Here is a 23,338-nt window from a genome sequence, read left to right on the forward strand (position 1 = left end):
ACTTTTTGAAGCATTCCTGGTAATTTTTTTTCGTAAAGGTACTAAGAAAGCTACATATTTGCATGGATGTCTTCAACAGGGATCAACAAAGACTGTTGATCCCAACACTTTAGCCAAAAGTGTTGCCTCTCGAAATTACACATGAACTGCTTCATGTTATAAAAGGTAAGAAGAGCAATTCTTGAATAGAATAATTGTTATTAATGAAACATGAATATGAAATTTTAAACCTGAACTGAAATTACAAAGCAGTGTTTGGTAGAGTCAACACTCTAAGAGACCAAAGAAATGTTGAATGCCATCAAAAGTAGAGCAAATTATGATTTTTCCTTACAATAAAGAGAGTATTACTGCAATGAACAGAGTTCCAAATGGTTTTGCAATTGAAAAACTGCATCCAGAATAAATCAACAGTAGCGTGTATTGATTTTGTATGATAATACATGCCTACATATTTCAACTTCTGTCATTATTCTCGTCAATTACGCTTGGGAAATGTTTCACCATATACCCTGATTTGAGTCTGCTGGAATAAAATCTCTTTCCAAAGCTGCCATTCTGAGGAATTTATTTTAGCAGTCTGAAAGAGTTATCAGCTGTCGTGACCCAGGAAATTCAACAAATTGACAAATATTGTCTCTAGATAGGAATCTTAAAGCTTTCAGGCCATTGCTGAGCATGCATTACACATGGGGAGGATTATATTGAAGGGCTGTAAACTTGATTTGGTACACAAATAGATTTTCTTTGAATTCTGATGACTGTGCATTATTTTTACATACATATATTTATTTTAATCCTCTCTAAATCCAGAAAAAAGGCAGTACAAAATGAATATAAGATACAAAAACAAAGTTTTATTTATTTAATATTGCATTTTTCTACAGAACACCATGTATCTTTTTTATTTCTAATCGTGCATAGAGTTACAATTATTTTATTTACTGAAATGAGAGGATTACAACAACATAACACAATATAGAAATTTAATTAAAAATCTATAATTATAAATAGGCAAAGTTGCAAAATTAAAGCGGTGAAATTTAAATCAATGTTATGGTTGTGAAATTAAATTTATAAAAGATGTGGCAAAGGTAGATTTAATTTTTCCATAAATAAATTTAAAAAAATACCACATGTTATGAGTAGTCAACACTTCGGTTGAAATAATTTACTTGTTAATGACTTTTTTTTACATAATTGCCATTTTCTACATTGCATCATTACTCAGATTGATAGTTCAACAGTGACAACCCACTGTTAGGTTGTCATGTAGCATATTCAACCTGTAACAGGTTAAATATGCAAGCTACAATCTCAATTCTGAAAACTAAGACAAATATGTTGTAATTGAGTAATTGTTAAATTCAAATAAATATACATTTGATGTTACTGATGTATTAGGTCACCCCGAAAGGGTAGATAAAGTTAACATGGTGGAACAAAAACATCCTACTGTTCCTCATAAGAGACTAAAAATATGGCATGGGTTCAAATGATTAGGTGGTTGTTTTAAAGAGTATTAAAAAACACATTCTGACTATTTACCATGAGTGTTCCACCTTACTACAGAAACTGACCATGAGTGGTATGCATTTGTGTTTTTAAATCATAATTATTTTATGAGAGCTGCTATCATTATTTTAAGACTATATGTTTCCAAGTATCCCAAAAGTAATATAAATATATTTTACAAGTAAATATATTAAATAAAGATTAACAATGATCCATAAAATAATTTGCTGTACAACAACAATATAAACAAATTAATCTGCTTATAATTAACTAATTAGTACATAATTTATTAATATCCAATTATAAATAAAATATGTAATGAATAAATAAAGTTAATTATTTCACTTCTAACTTAGTTTTCCTTTTTTTATGATTAAAAACTGATGTGAGCTACTATGTAGTTTTTAGTGGAACCATTCCATCCTACATGAGGGGATAAAAAAAATGAGAAACTTAGAAGCAGCCAATCTCAATGCCAATAATGCCTGTTTAAAACGGAAAATAAGTCATGCTGGTGCTTACAAAATAAATAATAAGAAAAATCATGAAGAGTGCAAATCTTGGATAATGAGAAATTATATAATTATTCATGATTAATCAAGGAGAAACTAGATTACCAATTTAAAATCACTTTTTTGTATTAATAAAATTGCCACATAATATGCTGACATCCAATGCAATTATTCTTCCAAAAACCTTCACATAACTAACATGTAGAGAGGTTGTCCAAAAAAAAACTAAGGCTTATTTGTGTAAATAAAATAAATGAATGCATTAACATTAATAATTAAATGTTCAATGTTAGAATATTGGACTCGGCAGTTTTTCATTGCCTTATGATAAGGGAAAACTTTATTCTAAAAAAAAAAAATTATAGGAATTAACTGGGATGAGAAAATCAGAAGAAAGATATTTTAAAATAAATTTCTTTTCTTTAAAAAAAAAAAAGGAAAGAAATCTTATTTAACTTGATATAACTTGTGAGTTCCACTAACTCTTACGGAATAATGTCCTTTAAAAGAAAACATTGCATATCTTCACATATGAGCACCTTTGGCAATTATATTTCCACATTTATAACTGAAAATGTTTTTGAATAAAATTACTTTGAAATAACATTTTGAGTAAAACATTGGAAAATAGAAGTCTAATTAATGTAAGATTTCAACCATAGTTTAACAGACTGACAGTTCTGAATTTTGAAGGTACACCACTGGCACCAAAATTAAAAAAAACTTTTTCCTTAAGCTATTAGAAAAAACTAACCTCTGACTGGAATGCCACACAGTATAGATGTTGAAAGAAACAAGAATAAAGATGGCTTTTGAGAAAAAAGTAAGAACTACTCGTACTAGAGTGGATGGTGCTACTAAAACCAGAAGTATTCTCATCAATCTACTCACAGGGTTTTTATAATTATGAAGACATAACTGCAACTTATACAATTTCTCTTTACTCAGGGAAATTTCTCTCCTTCTTACTAAGAATGAAAGGAAGAAACTAGTGTTGTTTCTTCTTTCTATTAAGAACAGAAAGAAACTACCATTTTTTCCTTTCTACTCTTAATAACAACTTACCAACATACAACATAACTTGTTTTAATAACAACATACCATCCTTCCATAGTACTGGTGCAAACCATTATTGAATATGTATATCTGAACATAGCTATGCTTGTATTATTACTGTTGTAATGAATTATATATAAAACGAACTGTTTATCTGTGGTAAACAATGATGAAAAAAGACATAAGTAACATGTCTATGTAAACATTAGATACCAATATGCTGTGAGTTGTATAATTACTAAATTAAGTTATTTTAAGCATTCTTCAATTAAATGCAATTTAAATGATTTTTCTTTCTTTATTCAGCGTTAAAACAGTGAAACTGTCAGTAATTGAAATCTTAGAAAACTCTTACAATAAATGAAACAAAAAACTGTTACCAGTATATACTTAAAAAAAAATAACAAAATAGAAAATGTCTTGTACTTTACATATAATTTGCCTAATTTCTTTTTTTTACAAATAATACTTTACAACAATAACCTATGTTCTTTACATCAGAAAAAATGTATGCGATAGAGATTATTTTTTTAACTTCAGAAATAAATTAATTCTAACCATTATTTTTTCACTTGCATTATAAATTATCTATAAGAGAAAAATTTCATTTAAAACTGTATATGATTACAATATTTTTTTTTTAATGCCAAAACAAAAGTTTATTTAAAGTTTATAGTGCACGTATTCTTTGTTGAGGTTTGATAATCAAAATTTAAATAATATATCACACCTAATTATTTCTAGTTAATGACATTCCACTGTATTTTGTTTTGTTAACCATATTACTCACGGAAAAACTAATCTTTTAAATAATAGGTTCCAACTTAATTCAACATACAAAATAAATATAACAACCAATTCAAAACAAATTAGGTTACAACAGTTTTCAACTTATTGTGGCATACAAATTAATATTAAACTTAAAAAAAAAGAAAGATTTTAGGTACACAGTTTTTTTAAATTTTTCAGAAGTCTGTTTATGTATGAAATAATTAAAATGTTTTTAAACTACATCATACAACAATGGCAACTCGATCAGTAAAAACTATCAATATTAATTAATGCAACCGCTGATTTATACAATTCAAGCACAACTAGCATGCCAATCAATAAAATTAGAAGTAGCTAGTATTTTAATCAAAAAGCAATGAAATATACCAATAGGTAACCAGTCATTAATCTTTTAACATTTAAAATAATTTGATACTATAGTTTTTTTTTTTATAGTTGATACTATAGTAATACTTGTCTCAAAATGCTGGATTTAACTTTTTTCTTTTTTTTTATAAAAAAAAAAAAAAAAACAATTAGAAGCCAGTTGTAAACTAATGAATCATACAGTGTACACTTAAAACTTTAAAAACTATTATTATGCAAATAATGAGAAAGAAATATATTTTCACTAATATCATCATGCCTTCTTAAAGATGTCAATGTGATTTGGGGGAAAAAAATTAAAATTATTCTTTTTGACATCCACTTCATACTTTGATAAAAAATAAAACTGCATTCAAATATTTTACATGGAATAATAATACTGTACCTACAAATTAAAACTATAAATAAGACATGATCATTATTGCTGTTGTGTAATACATCATGATGAATTTTTATAGGTTTAAGGATCATTAAAATCACAAATTTTTAACATGCAAGAGATATATAATAATTAAACATAAAAGCCAAGTTCATATCTAACAATGTCAGGTGAATAGACAGTAAATTAGATAAAACCAACCTACAAACTGCAAACAAAGTCCTACTACAGTAGGACTATGTTTGCATTAATATTACGTGGAAAGTTTTCCACGTAATATTAATCTGAATTGCAGTGAATAATTATAATCTATTACATCAAAATATGACAACACGCCTAATCATTTTTATTACAAATTTAAATGTGAACTGGTATATGACATGGCCAGGATTTGATTATGTCTAACTTTACAGAGATTCTTTAGTATAAAAAAAAACTGCAATTCTATGTTTTATCATTTATTTTGCCTTCTTATCAACAGTAGAAAAAAGGAATTAAATTACAACGCATAGAAAAATTAAACTTACAAAGAAGTATACATGCGCTTGTTAACAAAACAGATAAGGCATACATCGAGTAGCTGGAAACTGAAAAGCTACCTAACATGTGAATGACCTCAAAAGTCAATACAAAAATGACATAGGCAACTTTAATGATAACAAGCATTATAGACCACACTGCTAGATGAAGTAAGAAGAAATGGTTTCCCATTACTTTATTCAGTAAGCTGGATATACAATTGCATAACATGCCAAGCACAATGAAATGAAAGTGATATTCATTCAACCCTACAACTGACACTTTCATTCTGTTCTCCAGAAGAGATTGCCACTACAATGAACATCATTACTTCCAGAGAAAAAAGCTGACCAATGTCTCCTGTACTTCAGGTGCTTTACATGTATAAAAAAATAAGAATGACAAACAGTGTACAGTAACATAATGATATACCCCTTTCTGTATTTGAAACAATGGATTGCTCTGGGACAAATTTGCAATTATATTGTGTTTAGCATAAGAAATATCCTAGCTCTTGATTATAGTAGTAAGATTATACTGCAGCATGTGTGATTACTGTACCAGGTGACTCAATCTGTTAGTCCTCAACAGTATTTTATAACACTATCGTGTTTTTGTCAACAGTTACTGATATAAATTTAAATATAGCTGCCATATAATTAATTCATAAATAACTTGATTCAGTTGGCAACAAATGAAAACATCAAATAATAAATGGATCAATCTTACATTACTTTACTGTTATTTACTTTTATTAGCTATGATACAAAGTACAAGGAAGTGGTGAATGATCTTACTTTATTAATAATCCTTAACTTCATCAGTTACCGTTTGTTCATTGGTTATCATCTTTGTGTATTACAAGATTTTAAAACTTAGTAGCCTATTTTTTTTTTTCTAAGCTCTGTATACTATTTTTGAGATGCTGTAAATGTGAAATCTTTTTTTTATATAACTGTTATATTTGAGGGTATGAATTAATTCCAGTGTATTGCATTTGGTATTTTGTTTTCTGTATGGTGTTTTTGTTATATTTGAATCTATTTAAGGGGTAATTTGTCTTTATATTAAACTTTAAATATGAATGATAGAGCTTCAACTTCTACTGTAAAATATAAAAATGGGAAAAGACTTCACTTTAAAAAGTGGAAAAAAGACTACTATTTTTGATGCGTTTAATTCTCTAAGAAATGAAAATCCCTCTTTACCCATAAAAGATGTTAAGGAAATGACATCTGAACTGACTGGTGTGTTGACATATAGTGTTCAAGCATAAGGAATAAGATTAAAGGAACTGGTAAATTGTAGATACTTAATAAGAAAAGAAATAGAAATAAAACCACAGCGTGATGCATTTTTAGAAATTGTTGTTAGATTGAAGATGTAAAGTTTTATACAGTTGTACATGTAACTTTCGAGAGAGATAGTCTACTACAATGCCATGCGGTTTGTTTACAACAGGATAGGTTCTTAAAGTGAATCAAGTATATTACTTTTAAATTTTTAACATACTTCTGGACATAAGCTTAAATTAAATAATGATTCTGAGATTCATATGACTAGATGTACAGTAAATAACCAGAAATTTTCATTACTTAATTTCTAAAAATAACTATTACTTGAAAGTATCAGCATATACAGACTAGGCTTATTTAAATTAAGCCTAGAAAAACATGAAAGAAAAATTACCACATCATCTACTATAAACTGAACATGAAGTTAACACATTCACTGCTGCAGATAAAATAGGGAAGTTAATAATCTTGCTGTATGAGCAACTATGATGTCGTATAGTAATTACTTACTATGCGTTACGGCGCATATTGGCCCATCCTGAGGTTATGTACAGTGCATGTAATTTTTATATATATTTTCTCTGTGCTGGACTCTTTGACATTGGATTTTTGTACGGTATACATTTGTGCCGTACTGTATATCACATTGTGTTTAGTCTCTTCTTGATAATTTTATTTCCTTTTCATATATTTTTATCACCAGTTGTTCAATAAATTATTCAATAAAACATTCATAATATTACTTACTCTTATAAATGCTGGTTTTTATTTATAAATTAATTATATTACATCTTATACTCCATTACTCAACAGTTTAGTTTATCATCTTAGTATTCCTAAATGAAATATTTTTCTTTAAAAAAAACTTCCATTTAAATGTGCAGTTTAATAATATAAACATTGGATGAAACAAAATTTATTACCTGATATTTGTGTCTGAATCGCTTCAAATAAAATGTTTATATGCTTGCTTATAAACATCATCTAAATTATTAAATAATTAATAAATTGATTTATTTTTGACTAAATTACTTTTTTCAACATAATATTATATCATGATATTGTGAAAAAAGCTTTCTGAAATTCATAAATATCGAATGCTAATTTATCATTATATGGTCTGAAATTCTTAATTTTATTTTTCATGATGCTAGCACAGAATAATCCAGCAAAATCACACCTAATAATTATTACGAATAGACGCTAAATAACAGTATGTATAAAATAACTGTTTCAACTAGTCAGTTCACATGTTTTCCAAGAGATATTGTAGACTATAAAATCATTTTAAAAAATAATTTTAGTTTTAAAGAGAAATAAAATATTCATTACATATGGCACATTATGTGCCATAACGTACAGTCGTCAAGCATAATATGGCATCAAAGAAGCCCGTACAGCATAATAGTTACGTTAAAAAACTTACTGTACTGGAATTACATAAATGACGACAAGCACAGAACAACTCTCTATTATGGCAGATATATGCACTGTACCGCAGCGAACGTGTTAAATATGATATAATTTTTTTTATTGTAGATTTAAAGATGCAACTTTGTTTAAGTTTTAGAGTAAATTCCGAACTACAACACTAATTGCCTTTACTAATTCAATATAAAAATATCAATACTGAAAAATAATACATATTAAAACTGATTTACTGAAATTACTACTCATTTATTTTATTTTTATCAAATTTAACTTAAGAAAAAACATACTATATCAGTTTGAAAAACTATTAATAATTTGAATAAGAAAATTATTATTACAAATAAATTTACTAAAATTATAATAAAAAATTGACAACAAAGTTATTGATGAATATATTAGTCTTAAAAAGGCATATGAAATAAATTGCATCTTTAATATTGGTAAATTTTATACTTAAAATATTCATTATAAGTTTAAAAAAATAATTTATCAGATTGTATAAAAAAATAAAATATCTCTTAAACCAGTTTAATTGTTTCGGAAGTTATATTAGTGACTATAATTTTTAAAAGAAATTAATAATTATTAACTGAACAAGTACCAAACACATTATAGGAACCAACAAATTTTATAATCACAATGAGTGGATCATGAGGATTTACTACTTTTTGCCAAAGCGAGGCCCAATCCAACCAGTCCTCCTACAACTATAGCAGCTGTCCCTGCTACAGCCAATCCTTCCAGACCCTCTGAAAAGTAATTAACTGTATAAGTGAAAATGTAAAGCTTAGTAAACAAAGTAATTTATGAGAAAAATTTAATTCTGACTGATAAAAATCATATATCTACAACATGAACTCTGCAATTTGAATCCATAATCCAGTGTTAACTCCTCTGAATGCAAATATTTATATGTTAAAAACAAAGTTTGTTTTATCGATAAAAGTATGCATTATTATTTTTATCAATTACTCCTTTTCTTCCTAAATTAAACACATAATTTACTTTTGTAAAAATTTAATTTCCTACATTGAGTATATTAAGCACTAAGGTTGTTGATTTGATGCAGAGATGACACAAGTATGATCAAATGACTATGGTGATATTGGTCAAGTATGATTCCTTTAGATGACATGCTGCAAAGTTTCACATGTGTTTAGTTGCTTGTTTGTATCAGTCAAATAAAGCAAACAAGTTTTAACATTTTCTGAGAAATGGATACAACTGAAGTTCTATTTGTTATAAAGAACTTGGTTTTAAAATGTTTAATGCCGACAGACTTAGAGAAATAGTTAGATTACACCTTACAGGATTCTTCCCTTTGGTTTTAGATGGTAAAAAAGTTGGCTGCTAATTTAAAAGTGCTTGTACATCCACTCAAGATGTTGAATGCTCAGGATGTCCAAAACAGGTATGACCAACAAAATTGTTACAAAAACTTACAATACCATATAAATGATTGTCGACTGAAGTTACATGAGCTTGCTGCTGACACTGCAAACAGATCGACCACACCTACACCTACTACATTTTACATTATGTTTTGGATATGAAAAAGCTTTCTACATTATGGGTACCGCCACATTTGTTAACAATCAACAAAAAAAATGCTTTTGACCGAACACTTCTCAAGGGGGGTTTAGACTTATTTAAATGCGATTCCTCTGACATTCTTCAACTTTAATAATAGTGAAACATGGAAACACCACTGACCCGAATCTAAATTGTAGTCTGTAAGTGTGATTAGGTCAAAATATACCAAAGAATGTGAAAACAGTTCCATCTGCAGAGGAAACGTCAAGGCTACAATTTTTCGGGATTTTCATGATAAGGTGTTTCTGACAACCTATAAAAATGCAGGATAGCTGGAAGACTTCCTGGAAAAAATAGGACCATCAATGGAAAGCATTACACTTCATTACTAGACTAGTAATATATAAGTTTACATCCACATCTGACCAAAAAGATTTACCACAACAACATATATATGTATACATATATACATAAATCTCAGGTTGTTGCTGCAAAACTCTATGATCTATTCTTCAAAGTGCTTTCACATGTGCTGTATTTGGCTCTCAATGATTACCTTCTCAAACCTGAAGAAATGGCTTACTTCATAAAATGATGAAGTCAAAACTGAGACAACTGCTTATTTTGCAGAGTTGGGAAAATCGCATTACATTGCAGATATTAAAAAGTTGGAAAATCGGTCTAAATGTATCAAATTGAAAGGAATTATGTCAAAAAATTTAAAAAAAATTCTGAAAAGTGTTGTGTTTTCTTTGTCAGGCTGCAGACTTTCTGAATAGCCCCCATACAGAGGCTTAAAACACTTTTCTTAAATAAATAAAAAATCATGAAAAACATATTCTGCTGTTACGATATAATTTGCTATCTAATTATATTATTTAAAAACATACTGAAGAGGAAAAAGTAACCTAAAAACTTCCATCTAGATATCTTGAAGTGTGGATATACAAAAAAAAACCAGGGTAAAACAAAATCTTATTTTTCAGCAATGAAGAGGTAAAGCATTTCATTAGATATCATTACAAATATCTGATACAATACCAATATTATACAATTATTAATTTTCAGAAAAAGATTATTTTAATACTGTAGATTGATATATCATGTAAAGATTAAATATGTAAATGTATCAAAATATATTATCTATATCTAGTTAAAATACGTTTATGAGGGCTACCATGAAAGTAAAAACCATTCAGTAATTTTTCCGAAGAGGACTGGCACACTGGCAGGATTGAAAGTCAACTAGTTTATTGATAATGTTTAATATATTCTACTGATTACCACCCATCCCTATGATCATTTACAAGTAAGCTGTAAAATATTACAATGAGTATTGGCAATCAACATTGCCACTGACTAAAATCTAACCAGTTGTTGTATACAGTATTGAATGTTACAATAAAATGCAACTGAAGTTGCACCTCACTATCCAAATCTGACAATGGAGTGACTGACAAAGGCTATTTTTTAGCTGAAGGATGGAGCATATTCACACTGCTCTAGCTGAAACACATTAATTGCTAGTTAAATTTAGATGGAGTATATTTCGATACCCATCATAGAATTCAAATTTAGTGCAAAGTTATTTCTATCTCATCAGAAACTGCAAGAATTTGGATGGCAAGTAATGATGAATTGTAAGAAATTTTCAAGCCGCAATTAAACTGGAAGCACAGAAGTAAGATGAAGGGATTTTAAAATTCATGGATTGTAATAGAAATTGCATCAATTTTATAGAGAATTTAATGTATAAAGTTTCAATAGGAGTTAATTTCAAATTTACAGAGATTTTTAATCTATAAAATTAAATTTCATAAAATGCATTAATCCCATCTAAAAAATACCATCAAGCAAAACAATGGTAACTAATGAATATACCAAGAAAAAAAATTAGGCCTATATTATCCTCTACCTCTAAATGAAATTGCCTAAATATAAAAAAAAGTGATATATCAACATAACAAAATCATCAATTAGTACAATAAAGTGAAATAGAGTTCACAAATGAAAAGGTTTTTTCCCCCGCTTCTTTATAAAGGTGTAAGACAAACACTATCAAAAAATATCTTAGCTACTCCTCAGGGGCATTTATTTATGTGAAAAAATTTAATTATCTTTTGAGTAAAATTTTGAAATATGAGACCCATGAGGTCCACATCCGCCTACCTCCTCAACTGATTGTGACCAAAATTAAATGGCAATGCCCCAATGTTAGAAGAACTAATTAAGCCAAATCTCATCCAAATTGGTCCAATCTATCTGGATATATCAAGAAAAGCTGGCCAACATATACATAAATTCATCCCTCCAGAATCTTTTAAATGATAAAATTACCTTAATTTGGTAGGAGAGGGTCATAAAACATCAAATCTTCAAAATATCTGACAAGCATGATTTGACTCTAATAAGCACCTTTCTCTTATATATTGTGTACTGCAGATGTATGGTCAGCAAAGTAAAAATAATTCATTGAAATATCTTTACATTAAAACATTTTTTTTTAGTCAAATGGTCTTTACTTTTAAAATAGCCCTTGTATATGCATTTGAAATGGATACAAGACTGGTCTAAAATTGAGTTTCTTGTTTTTTCAGATTTGCACACTTAAAAGTTATCAACGTTAACGAAATATGCCCAATAACGGTGCACATACTGAAGTTTATGAAAATAACTCCATTTAAATGCTTCTATTTTTAAATATAAAAAAATTAAAACTGTAATCCTAAGAGTGAATTAATATTAATAAGTAACTTGTAAAACAGTGGAAGGAGTAAATAAATCTATATTAATGCTATAATTGCTTTGTAAACTACAATGTTTTAAAATGCAAAATATGCTTCTTAATTAAGCACGTATGTTGGTTAAGAATATGTCAGTTATGAATTAAAATCACTACTACTAAAGTTTTTCAGAATATTTTCACATCAGTCAGAAGTGATGGACTTAAAAGTTCACCTAAAATATCTACACCTAAAATTATGTAGTAACTTTTACGGCTGCTTAAAAAAGAGTGACATCAAAATTATACTAAAGGGTTCTGTTCTGTTCTAAAGGGTCTGTTAAAAGAACTCATCGTACTTCAATTTTTCCAAAAATATTTGAACAAGAATGTAAAACTTGGTAGAGTACAGCTTTAGTACTTACTCCAGATTTTTAAAAATAATTTTATAACGTACATCAGTTTGTTGTCCAGCAATCAGTGTGCGCATTAATGTAATAGGTGCTTGTTAAATTTTTATTTAGAGTATAATGGCGGAATGGGTTGAACATTGTTAGTGCACCAAGTTCTGTCAAAAGCTAAGGGATTTCATTGTGAATTGATTCACAAAGCAAAACAATTCATAACATTAAAGATGATTTATAGAGATTGAAGCTATGAGAGTTAAAGAGATCAAAGGGGGGGTATAATTGATCTCAAAATGGCTGAACTTCACTTAAGAATGACCAACATACCAGTAGGCAACCAACAATCCAAATGTCATGTACATTCAAAAATAACAGGTACAGTTTGATAATGGAAAATCATCAGCTGGTCATCTGAAAGATTGCAAATGAGATTGGAGTTGGCACATCAATTTTAATGGATAATTTGGCATACATAGAGTAGAAATGAAATTTGTGCTGCTTTCACTTAAAAAGAAAGAGATCATTTTGAAGCTGCAAAGTACATGCTGGAGAAAGCATGAAGAAAGTTAGACCAAGGCTGAAGAGAGCAAATCAAGTGAGGATGAAAATGATGCGGATTGTTTTTTCAACTATTATCAAATACATCTTCCCAGTCAGGAGGGCATAACATGACGGCACAGATGGTACCATCCCAAAAGAAAACTACAAAAAAAAAAATATTTCCAGCAATGGAAGATCCACTGGATTAAGTGTGTGGTGTCAAAGAGGCCTAATTAGAAGGAAACTATTATTGGAAGCCACTAGGTAAGGTATGTTTTCTTCATCGCCAATGGTTGGATATTGGTTGATATGTGTGGTTAGCCTCTGTTCCAATTTTCCATGCCAATGTCCTGTGCATGAACTTATGATGTCAATGTTCAATTCAATATTCCATATTCTGGTGGGGCTACTTTTTCATACCCACACTATACCAACTGTGAAAAATCACAGAAAGCATTAGCAATGAAAAACTCTCAGGATGACACAATATAACATTTTTAGGAGTGCATATCAATGTTTGAACAGAAAAGAAGCTATGAATGAAATTTGAACTTACAATAATTTTAAAGAACAATTTCAGGAACTTTACGTTATGTCATACATTATGTTCAACTCAAATGATTTAAGGAACGTTATTGCTTTTTTGACTTTAAGACAATTGGGGTTTATATTTTTTGATGTCTATTCTGGTTTTTTCTTCATTTGTTAAGTCTTTGTTTTTTGCTATTTTTAAGTCTCTTCTTTTCTTATGTTCTGGATTTTTTATTGATTGTTTTTTTTTTTTTTTTAATCAAGATATTTGTTTTAAGGTTACCTTTTTTCATTCGTTTTCTAACTGCACTCTGCAAATCACGAACTTGTTTATTACTTGGTTCCACTTTTAAAAATGACTCACAGTAGTTTAAGGACTTACAATAATCCTGGAAAAACATAAAATGAATTTTTTAAATAAGAATTCAAAATTAGTCTCATTGATCTGAAATAAAATCTCTAATAAGAAAAAATAAACAAATAAAGTTTCAACAAATTATTTTTAACTAAAAAAAAAAATACAATTTTAATATGAAAATAACACTTTACAATGAGACTACTATGTTTATATGAAATTTAATGTTTTTACAACAGAGAAGAAAAAATGAATTATTCAATTTTTAGAGGGTACTTTATACCTCTTTGGGAGTAACAAATTCATAATACTCCTTATATTTTTATTTAATAAAAGACTTTAGACGTGATAACATCTTTGCCTTCATCTAGAAAGTTTGAATGCACATCTTATCATAATTCTATTTTCATGCACAACAAATGAAAAATCTGATGTAGACACCACATTACTTCCTTGTACCGCTACTAAATTACATATACACATTTTTAAAAGTAGATAATATTTTATTTCACTAATAAGTTCTGATGTTTAATTTTTTTTATTGTATTGTCTGCAGTACAGCTTGATAGTAAAGGGTTTTTAACTGACAATATTTCGTCTGTCGTTGCTCTAAGTCACTCATCCATGTTGACTTGTATTTTACATTAACTAAACGACACTAAATCATTCATATAAACCAAGTAAATAAGTATGTATATAAGGCAAAACTTCCCTTTTGAGATACTTATACAAACATTAGCACTTCAATTTTATCAAATGAAAAAGTAACACTATAACAATTATTTTCAAATCATATTAACACTGGAAAGAACTGTATCTGTTTTTCTGTAAGATAACCATAACTGACTTAGCTCCTAGAGGAAAATATCCTTTTATAGTAGCAATTAAAAAACTTGTTTATACGTATGTGGAGCAGTGTATGCATGGGACAGACAAGTTGCAACATGTGCACTGTGGCAAGTAAGAACTTGGCAGGGTTGTGTGTACATTCTTGCTAGCTGAATAACTGATACTCTTATTGCTGCTATATAAAAACAATCTTTCGAATTAATGGAAAAAAAATACATGTTAAAATACTTTTGTACTATAATATATAAAAAAAAATTTGTGAATTACTGATACACGGTATTAATAATAAGAGTAAATAAATACTAGTAATAATAAAAGAGTGGTTTTATTAATAATAAACACCACTGGTTTATTTAAATGATATAGTTTACAAAAATGTTAAGCATTTTACGACAGAATTAATCTTACTTATTCAAATCCGTTTACAAATGACACAGTTATGGCAAAATTCTTGAAGCAAGCCACTCTAGATTAAAAAATCAGTTTTCATTTCTTCCCAAATAAAATTATATAACTTGACAAGATCTCAACTAGAATAATCTTTAACAAATTATAATAATAAATAATGATAATATTGACAAATAATTTGCATTAAAGCAGATGTAATTAATAAATCATTGTAAATGTAAATAAAAGCTAATATCCAGTTTGTCTTTTGCTATTGACCAAGTTGACTGGCCATTTTACATTGACCTGTGCTATACGAGTTAATTAGTTGAATTTTTTATTTTGAATTTCTGCAATTATGTTTCTTTTCTGATATAGTATTCTATTCTGTTCATTTTATTTATCATTAATTTTTCCAACCATCTTATCTTACCTTCAGATCCCCATTTATAATACCTTTAGTTTCTTTTATATTTTCTTGGTGTCTACATTTCTCATTCACAGAAGTACATGCCAACTTTTCTAGTTATTTCTTCAAACGTAATTCCACCTATTACCATAACTATTTTTTTCTTTTAAAAAAATAGATATTTTTATTTGGTTTTTCTGTTTAAATAATTCACCATCTTTAACATTTAAAATACAACAATTTCAATCTTAACTACTTAGCCAAATAATTAATACATCCTTCTGCACAATTTCCACATTTAATTCTGGTTACAGATCTCATGAGTTGGCACAAACCAACATGTTAAGCATAAACTAAATTGCAATGGTAATCAGCAAATTATAGACAACTTAATCAGATGACTTATCCATACAAAAACTGAAACCATGTTATAATATTGATATAAAGCATATCAAGTTAAGGCTGTCGACACATACAGCAGTTTTGAAAGAATCATTTATGGTCATTTAACAGCACTAACACATTTATCAATATTATTACATTTAATGTTTCAGGTTATAATACCAGTCTGGTTGTGGAAAAAAATAAGTTTGAGAAAAAATATAAAATAGCCTATAATACAGAAGTGAAAATACTTCCATCATGATTACTGTATTATTATCGATGGAAAAGAATAACAAAATAACAAGAATTTTGGTTCACCCAATTGTGAAAATGAAAGAAAAATATAGTTTTTTTTTTGACTTTGTTTTGACTCAAAAGATTGTAATACATATTTTCAAATACATTAAGTGGTAATTTGATATTTCTGTTTGGATTTTTAAAAAAATTTACCATTTTGTGAAATGTACGAGTAGTTTTTAATTGTTTTATGTGATTTTTATTAGCTGATCCCCCATGTAAAATTATACCATAGCAAACAATACTGTAATAAATTTCATAATAATAGTTAAGAAGCTATATAAGAAGAAGTTCCTTGGTCGGCTTAACCTGAGACCATCCGGCGGATGTTAATAATCCTGCTGGAGCAGCAGGCCTGGCCGAGCCACCGAGGGTGCCACTGGGCGCGGATGCTACCTTTCCGCCCCAGCTCGCCGGGCTTCAAGCGGCCTGGCCGGCGGACCCAACAGCAGAAGCCAACCTAGCGTGGCATCGCTCGGCGAGAACCCCCGCGCCGGCGAAAGACGACCGACACCGCTCGACACTCCGGGCCGACCCGACCACTGTCACGCTGTAGTGCGGACCCAACTGCAGCTGGAAGGTAATTCAGCCAGATTCCAATGGACGAACCGCAACTCCCCGACTACAGCCAAGCCGACATCGCCTGAGTCCAGCTTCCGGACCTAAACGCTCTACTGAGGGCTACATCACAAAACGCACAAACGTACCTTTTCAAGACTATCACTCCAAAAAAACTCCAGTCCTTTTCACGGCTACCACAGAGTTTTGAAATGCCACGTACCGTTAAAGCCATTAAGCGACAGTTTGAACACTTTGTGTTCCCACCAGTACAAAAGAGGCATAAGGGTTGCAGAACGTCAATGGTTTCGAATGTGAAGTGTTCGTCCGGTGCCTTTCTTTAAGAAAAAAGTTTCATTGAAAACAGTAATTGAGGATTCAGTTTTTTAGTGCACGGTCAGTTTTTTTGGATAAATTTCTGAAAAAAGTGAGCCATCTACATCTAGTGAATCGATTAGTAAAAAGAAAAGATTATACAACAGTTATTTAAATTACGGTTTTACCTTTTATCTGATTGGATGGAAAGGCACAGTGTATTGTTTGCTTTTAAGTCTTCTTCGATGAAAGCATGAACCGTTAAAATTAATCCGACACTTGGAAACTGAACATCCGGAACATAAAAAAACCCTTGGAATTTTTTGAAAGAAAATTACATACTTTGTGAAATCAAGAAGGTTCTATTTGAAAATCAAGCCATACTGATAAGAGTACGTCTGATCTCGTGCATTAAGAGATGAGACGTGCCAAAATGTCCAAACCCCATACAATCGCAGAAAACCTAATATTGCCTGCTGGAATTGATACGGTCCGTGTTTAAATAGGCGTGGAAGAAAAAGATTCCCCTTTCTAACGACACAGTATCAAAGCGAATCGACGACATAGCTGCTGAAGTTTTCGTGATTAGATAATTCAGCAAGCGAGTTCAAGTGAATTTTTTAGTATTCAATTTGAACAGATGTGGTAAAAATTTCTCAGTTCTTATGTTTTGTGAGATATCAATGCGATAGGGATAAATCAAAGAATATATATGTTGTTTTGCAAATCAATACCTGGTCGTGCAACAGGACAATGTCTTTTTGATGGTTTTTAGGAAACTACTAAGAACTACAACACAGATTGAACAAAACGTATTGCAGTATGTAGTGATGATGCAAAGGCGATAAAAGGAAAGAAAAGTGGATTTCTGACTGAAAAATTTAAAAGATCGTCTTTTAGCAAGGCCGGAATGGACGCACTACTTCCTTCACAGACATGCTCTTGCCACAAAAAATTTGCTGGAAAATCTAAAATAAATTCTTTGCAAAGCTGAAAAAATTGTTTATTTTATTAAAAAACCATTAAAGTATAGGCTGTTTGCCAAACTATGCGATGAAAAAAAGAAGAAAAAATCTCTTCTTTTCCATACGTAAGTCACAAGGGAAAATGTTAACCTGATTATTGGAATTGGGAGATGAATTAATAATATTTTTCTAAGATAAACAAATAACCATTCTCAATGTTTTTTATAGAATGATGTGTATATGGTGCTGTCTACTTACTTAGCTGAAATTTGGATTAAGAAGACACTATTATTCATCACAGTTCGCATAACATGAGGATGCATTTGCATGTGCTAAAAATTCAGTTAGCGGAGAATTTCCCAGGAGAGAGAAACGATTTCTCGAAGGGATGGGTACTGAATTTTTTACTGAAAAGGTTGTCGCAGCTGCTGAAGTTGCCAGTTGAGATTCACGACCGGCTCATCGAAATGTCTGCTGATATAATAAATTAGAAACTGAAAATGAAAAGGGAGATGCAACACTGAGATCTGAATTTAAGAGAGCATTAAAAGATTTGAATGCCACACAGACTCCTGGAATAGGCAGGATACCTGCAGAATTACTGCACAGTGGATGTGAGCAGGCATCAGATAAATTATACAAAGTGGTGTGTAATATTTACGAAATAAGGGAAGTTCCATCAGACTTCAAAATGATTGTTATTGTCATGATACCAATGAAAGCAGGAGCAGATAAATGTGAAGAATACAGAACAATTAGCTTAACTACTCGTGCATAAAAAATCTTAACTAGAATTCGGTACAGAAGAATTGAGAGGAGAATGGAAGAAGTGTTACGAGAAGACCAATTTGGTTTCAGGAAAAGTATAGGAACAAGGGAACTAATTTTAGCGCTCAGATTAATAGCAGAAGGTAGATTAAAGTTAAACAAACCAACATACATGGCATTTATAGACTTAAAAGATAACGTAAACTGGAATAAGCTGCAACAGTAATAAACAAAGATTATAAGAAAGAAGCAGTAATAAAAAAGAGAGTCCAACAAGGATGTTCCCTATCCCCGTTACTTTTTAATCTTTACATAGAACTAGCAGTTAATGATGTAAAATAACAACTTAGATGTGGAGTAACAGTACAAAGTGAAAAGATACAGATTCTACGATTTACTGGTGATATAGTAATTCTAGCCAAAAGTAAAAAAGATTTAGAAGAAACAATGAATGGCATGCATGAAGTCCTTTCACAAGAATTACCACCTGAAAATAAATAAGAACAAAATGAAAGGAATGAAATGTAGTAGAAATAAAGTAAATTGACTACTGAATATAAAAATAGGACGAGAAAAGATTATGGTGGTAGAAGAATTTTATTCTTTGGGAAGCAGAATTACTAAAGATGGACAAAGCAGGAGCGATATAAAATGCTGAATAGCACAGGCAAAACGAGCTTTCAGTCAAAAATATAATCAGGAAAACATTTTTGAAAGTATACATTTGAAGCATAGCTTTATATGTAAGTGAAACTTGGGTGATCAGAGTACCTGAGAAGAAAAGAATAGAAGCTTTTGAAATGTGATGTGATAGGAGAACGTTAAAAATCAGGTGGGTGGATAAAGTGACAAAGAGGTGTTGCAGCAAATTGATGAAGAATAAAGCATTTGGAAAAAATATAGCTAAAAGAAGAGACAGACTTATAGGCCACAACTTAAGACATCACATTACATATCACATCTCATAAGGCATCACAAGGAATATTGGAGGGGCAGGTAGATGGTAAAAATTATGCAGGCAGACAATATTTGGAATATGTAAAACAAATTGTTCGGGTTGCAGGATGTACGGGGTATACCAAAATGAAATGACTGACACTAGATAGGGAACCTTGGAGAGCTGTATCAAACCAGTGAAATGACTGATAACAAAAATTTTTTTTTCCTACTTTGGGATTTGCAAAGTACCATTTTTTCCTGCAGTTCAATCACTTGTTTCATTTAAATTTATTTGCTTGTTTCTTTCAATAGCTTAGCTTGTTCAGTATTTTAGTATGGATTTGGTATTTAGTTTTCAGAGAAATAAAATTGTTATTTTTTCTATATTTTTCATACAATTCCTTTTTATTAATCACACTTGTAAATATGATGTATTACTGATGGTATTTTAGAACCTTTACTATTTAATTTATTAACTTCCCTAATTTTACCAATTCATATATTAAATTGATTAACTGCATTGCTTCATTTACATTATCAACAAAATATACACCTGCCCAAGCTAGAGTTTCAATTAATAATAACAATTCTTTGAAATCAATATAAGCAAAAAAAAATCATTAAAAAATTCAGATATTATTTCAGTATTAATATTTAAAAGTACAGGATAATGAATCAAGTATCAGTAATCTAATAATTGGGTCTTATGGATTTTATATTAAAAACGCTTTCAATAAAAGCATTGTTTATGAATGATTCATCAAAATTACTTCTGATTTGGGAACTTTTATTAAAATAAGGTTCAAATCCTAATTCAAAAAAATTATTAAGAAATTCAACAATCTTAAAATCATTTTTGTTTACATCAATATTGAATCACCTAATATTATATGATTCTTTATATATTTATTACCAACCAAATAGTTACAAATATCCTTTAAAAATTTCCTTTTAATAATAATTTCTGTATAAAACACTCATGGTTTATGTATGAGGGCTGTTCAAAAAAAGACTGAACTTTTTAAATTGTGTGCCAACATCTGCAGATGTTGTGGTATGGTCATCACGCACACCTAGCAGTATATCTTGGTAATAACATATCCCCTTTTACTAGGTTCTGATTTATACATTAGTTGTCGAGTAACTACTGATTGAGTGACATCATGCATAAGTTTCTTGTTGAATCAGTAAAAATGCAAAAATGAAGTAGTTGGAGGAACAACACGTCCGTATGAAATTTTGCATAAAATTGATGAAAACTTTCTCAAAAAACGTTCAAAATATGCAAACAGTTCCTGACATATTTTAACTCGATTCTTTGTGGAATGTTGAACAGTCACTCTTTCCATCATGATACGGATCAGTTGTTTTCAAAATACGCATGCACAGCAAAGCCACGATATGGTCTGGTCCAAACCATGTTAGCTACTGAAGTGGATCACGGACAGAAGTGGATCAAGATATATACCTGCCTATCCCCACCACCACCTGGGCATTGACCCCACCTAACTGCTTAAGTTTGTTCTGCTGCACCTGTATATAATCACTGCTTTTAGTTTTCCACATGAAGCGTTTTGAAAATGTTAACAAAATCAACATTAAAATACTGGTGAAAATAAACTTTCACAACAAAAATAAAATAAGGCAGAATGATAACAGGCCCTTAATAACAGCTTTTGTACAATTTCATTTTGTATGTCTTTCATTGTTTCACTAAATTTTTTAGTTTTATTTTCATAATGTTTAACATTCAATCAAGATGTAGAGAAGGCAATGCAATTTTATTAATTAAAAATACATCAAATTAATTGTTTTTTGATTCTATTAACCAAACCTGCGGATTGCTTATTCCAAACCTGTGGATTGATCTTCAAAATTTAATTTTTCTTTTATAAGGTTGTATATTACCCTACGTTTTGTTAAATTTCCAACTTTATTTTGGTTAAGGGTAATAATTTTTTTACTGGACTTTTGTTTTAACTGCAATCTTACCATACAATATATGTCTACATATGATTTTACCTTTTCAAAATTCTCATAATCTTATAATCTTATAAAAAAAAAATAATCTATTTCTGTAATGGGTCTGCAAGCCAGTATAAAAATAAAAAGAATCTTATAAATATGTGCTCTCACAAAGTAGATTTTGTACTTTTTATAGAACAGTATTTTTTTTTCATTATATCATGGGAAAAATTGCTTTGATGGCTAGGATGGCATAGTATGAAGCGATCCGTGACAAACTCTAGTTTACAGCAGCCTTGTAAGGATAAACTTTTGACAGCTCAGGAAATATTTAAATTCTGCTAAGGAAACATTAAGGAAATTATATATGTTTTTTGAAAACTGAGGAAATCCAAGAACTTAGTTTTATTACCATAGAGGAAAGGTACAACACTTGTCAGAAAATTAAAGACACTAGATCATTTCATTGTTTTATGCCATAATCAGAAAGTTTGCTAAAATGTCAGTACATATCATCATCATCATATCATCTGATAGTGAACTTCAAGTTGCGAAAGTAGTGCCATTAATACTTGTAAACTAGTGTCATTAAAAAAATAAAGACACAATTGAATTTATTTATGGTGGTTCGCAAAAGTGAATGGCATTGATGATCAAAACAAAGATGTGCACTTTATATTTTATCACCCACCAGGACCAAGAACTCCTTTCCAAAAAATGAAAAAGATCAAGTTTGGTGCCAATCAAAAATATATTGAAGAAACTGACTATCGTGGAATTCACCACCACGTCTTGGTGCACTTTTAACATCACATCCAAACCTTGTGAAGAAATCTCGTAGTTCTTAAGTCAACGTTAAATTAAAAATTGATAAAAGGTGAGAAGAAATTATATAGTTGTCAGTTTATTAATCGCTAATTCAGTGCTAAAGTAGTTCAAGGTAACAAATTTATTACATTTTACCTGATTGCTAATTTAATTCTGTTTTTGAAGATTTTGTATTTCATTACAACCTTTAAATTTAACATTATGCAGTATTGCAACTATTTACCATGCACAATTTAATGCATATCCTGTATTAACAAGTCATCTTAGTTTGATATATATTTAAATAGTTTAATTATTATACTCTTATTATTATTATACTCTTATGCCCATGTATCCTGGATGTGAAAATCAAGCATTTTTTTCTCGAATTCACAATTTTGTTATACTTTGAGTTGAATCTCAAAGTTGAAATTTATACTGAAGTTTGATGCTATAGAGACCTTTTATGTGTGTAATTTTCATATTTTTTCTGGTTTGTCAACAGAGTTATTACAGCTGAAAAATAAAATAAAAATTCAATTTAAATTACCCTACGAAAATCAAATTTTGTTCATTCGCATTCAACAACGTACAGCTGCAAATCATACATGAACAGAATGATATTTGATAGGTGAATAAGGCTTTCATTTGTAGGCCAGAATGTACTGAATACAACAAAGTTTATTTGAAAAGCCTAGGAAACCCAGTGCTGAGTAATTTAGAAAATTGTAGATACCTGCAA

At 29.7% G+C, this 23,338-nt stretch overlaps 2 protein-coding genes across 2 annotated transcripts in view; one reads left to right on the forward strand and one right to left on the reverse strand.

Annotated features, from left to right (window-relative positions):
* Nucleotides 1-12,123, forward strand: part of vari (MAGUK p55 subfamily member vari) — a 287,390-nt gene extending 275,267 nt beyond the window's left edge. The window contains exon 13 of the mRNA XM_075355204.1: nt 11,996-12,123. The gene's annotated coding sequence lies outside the window, so the exon portion shown is untranslated. The remainder of the gene's footprint in view (nt 1-11,995) is intronic.
* The window catches only part of LOC142318761 (mitochondrial fission 1 protein-like), a 33,713-nt gene continuing 11,212 nt past the window's right edge, over nt 838-23,338 (reverse strand). The window contains exons 3-4 of the mRNA XM_075355209.1: nt 13,882-13,987; nt 838-8,614 (exon numbers count right to left, since the gene is read on the reverse strand). Of these exons, the coding sequence (XP_075211324.1) occupies nt 8,514-8,614; nt 13,882-13,987 (207 nt within the window). The 3' untranslated portion in view covers nt 838-8,513. The remainder of the gene's footprint in view (nt 8,615-13,881; nt 13,988-23,338) is intronic.

Source organism: Lycorma delicatula, chromosome 2 (genome assembly GCF_047948215.1).
Source record: "Lycorma delicatula isolate Av1 chromosome 2, ASM4794821v1, whole genome shotgun sequence".
Lineage (NCBI taxonomy): Eukaryota > Metazoa > Arthropoda > Insecta > Hemiptera > Fulgoridae > Lycorma > Lycorma delicatula.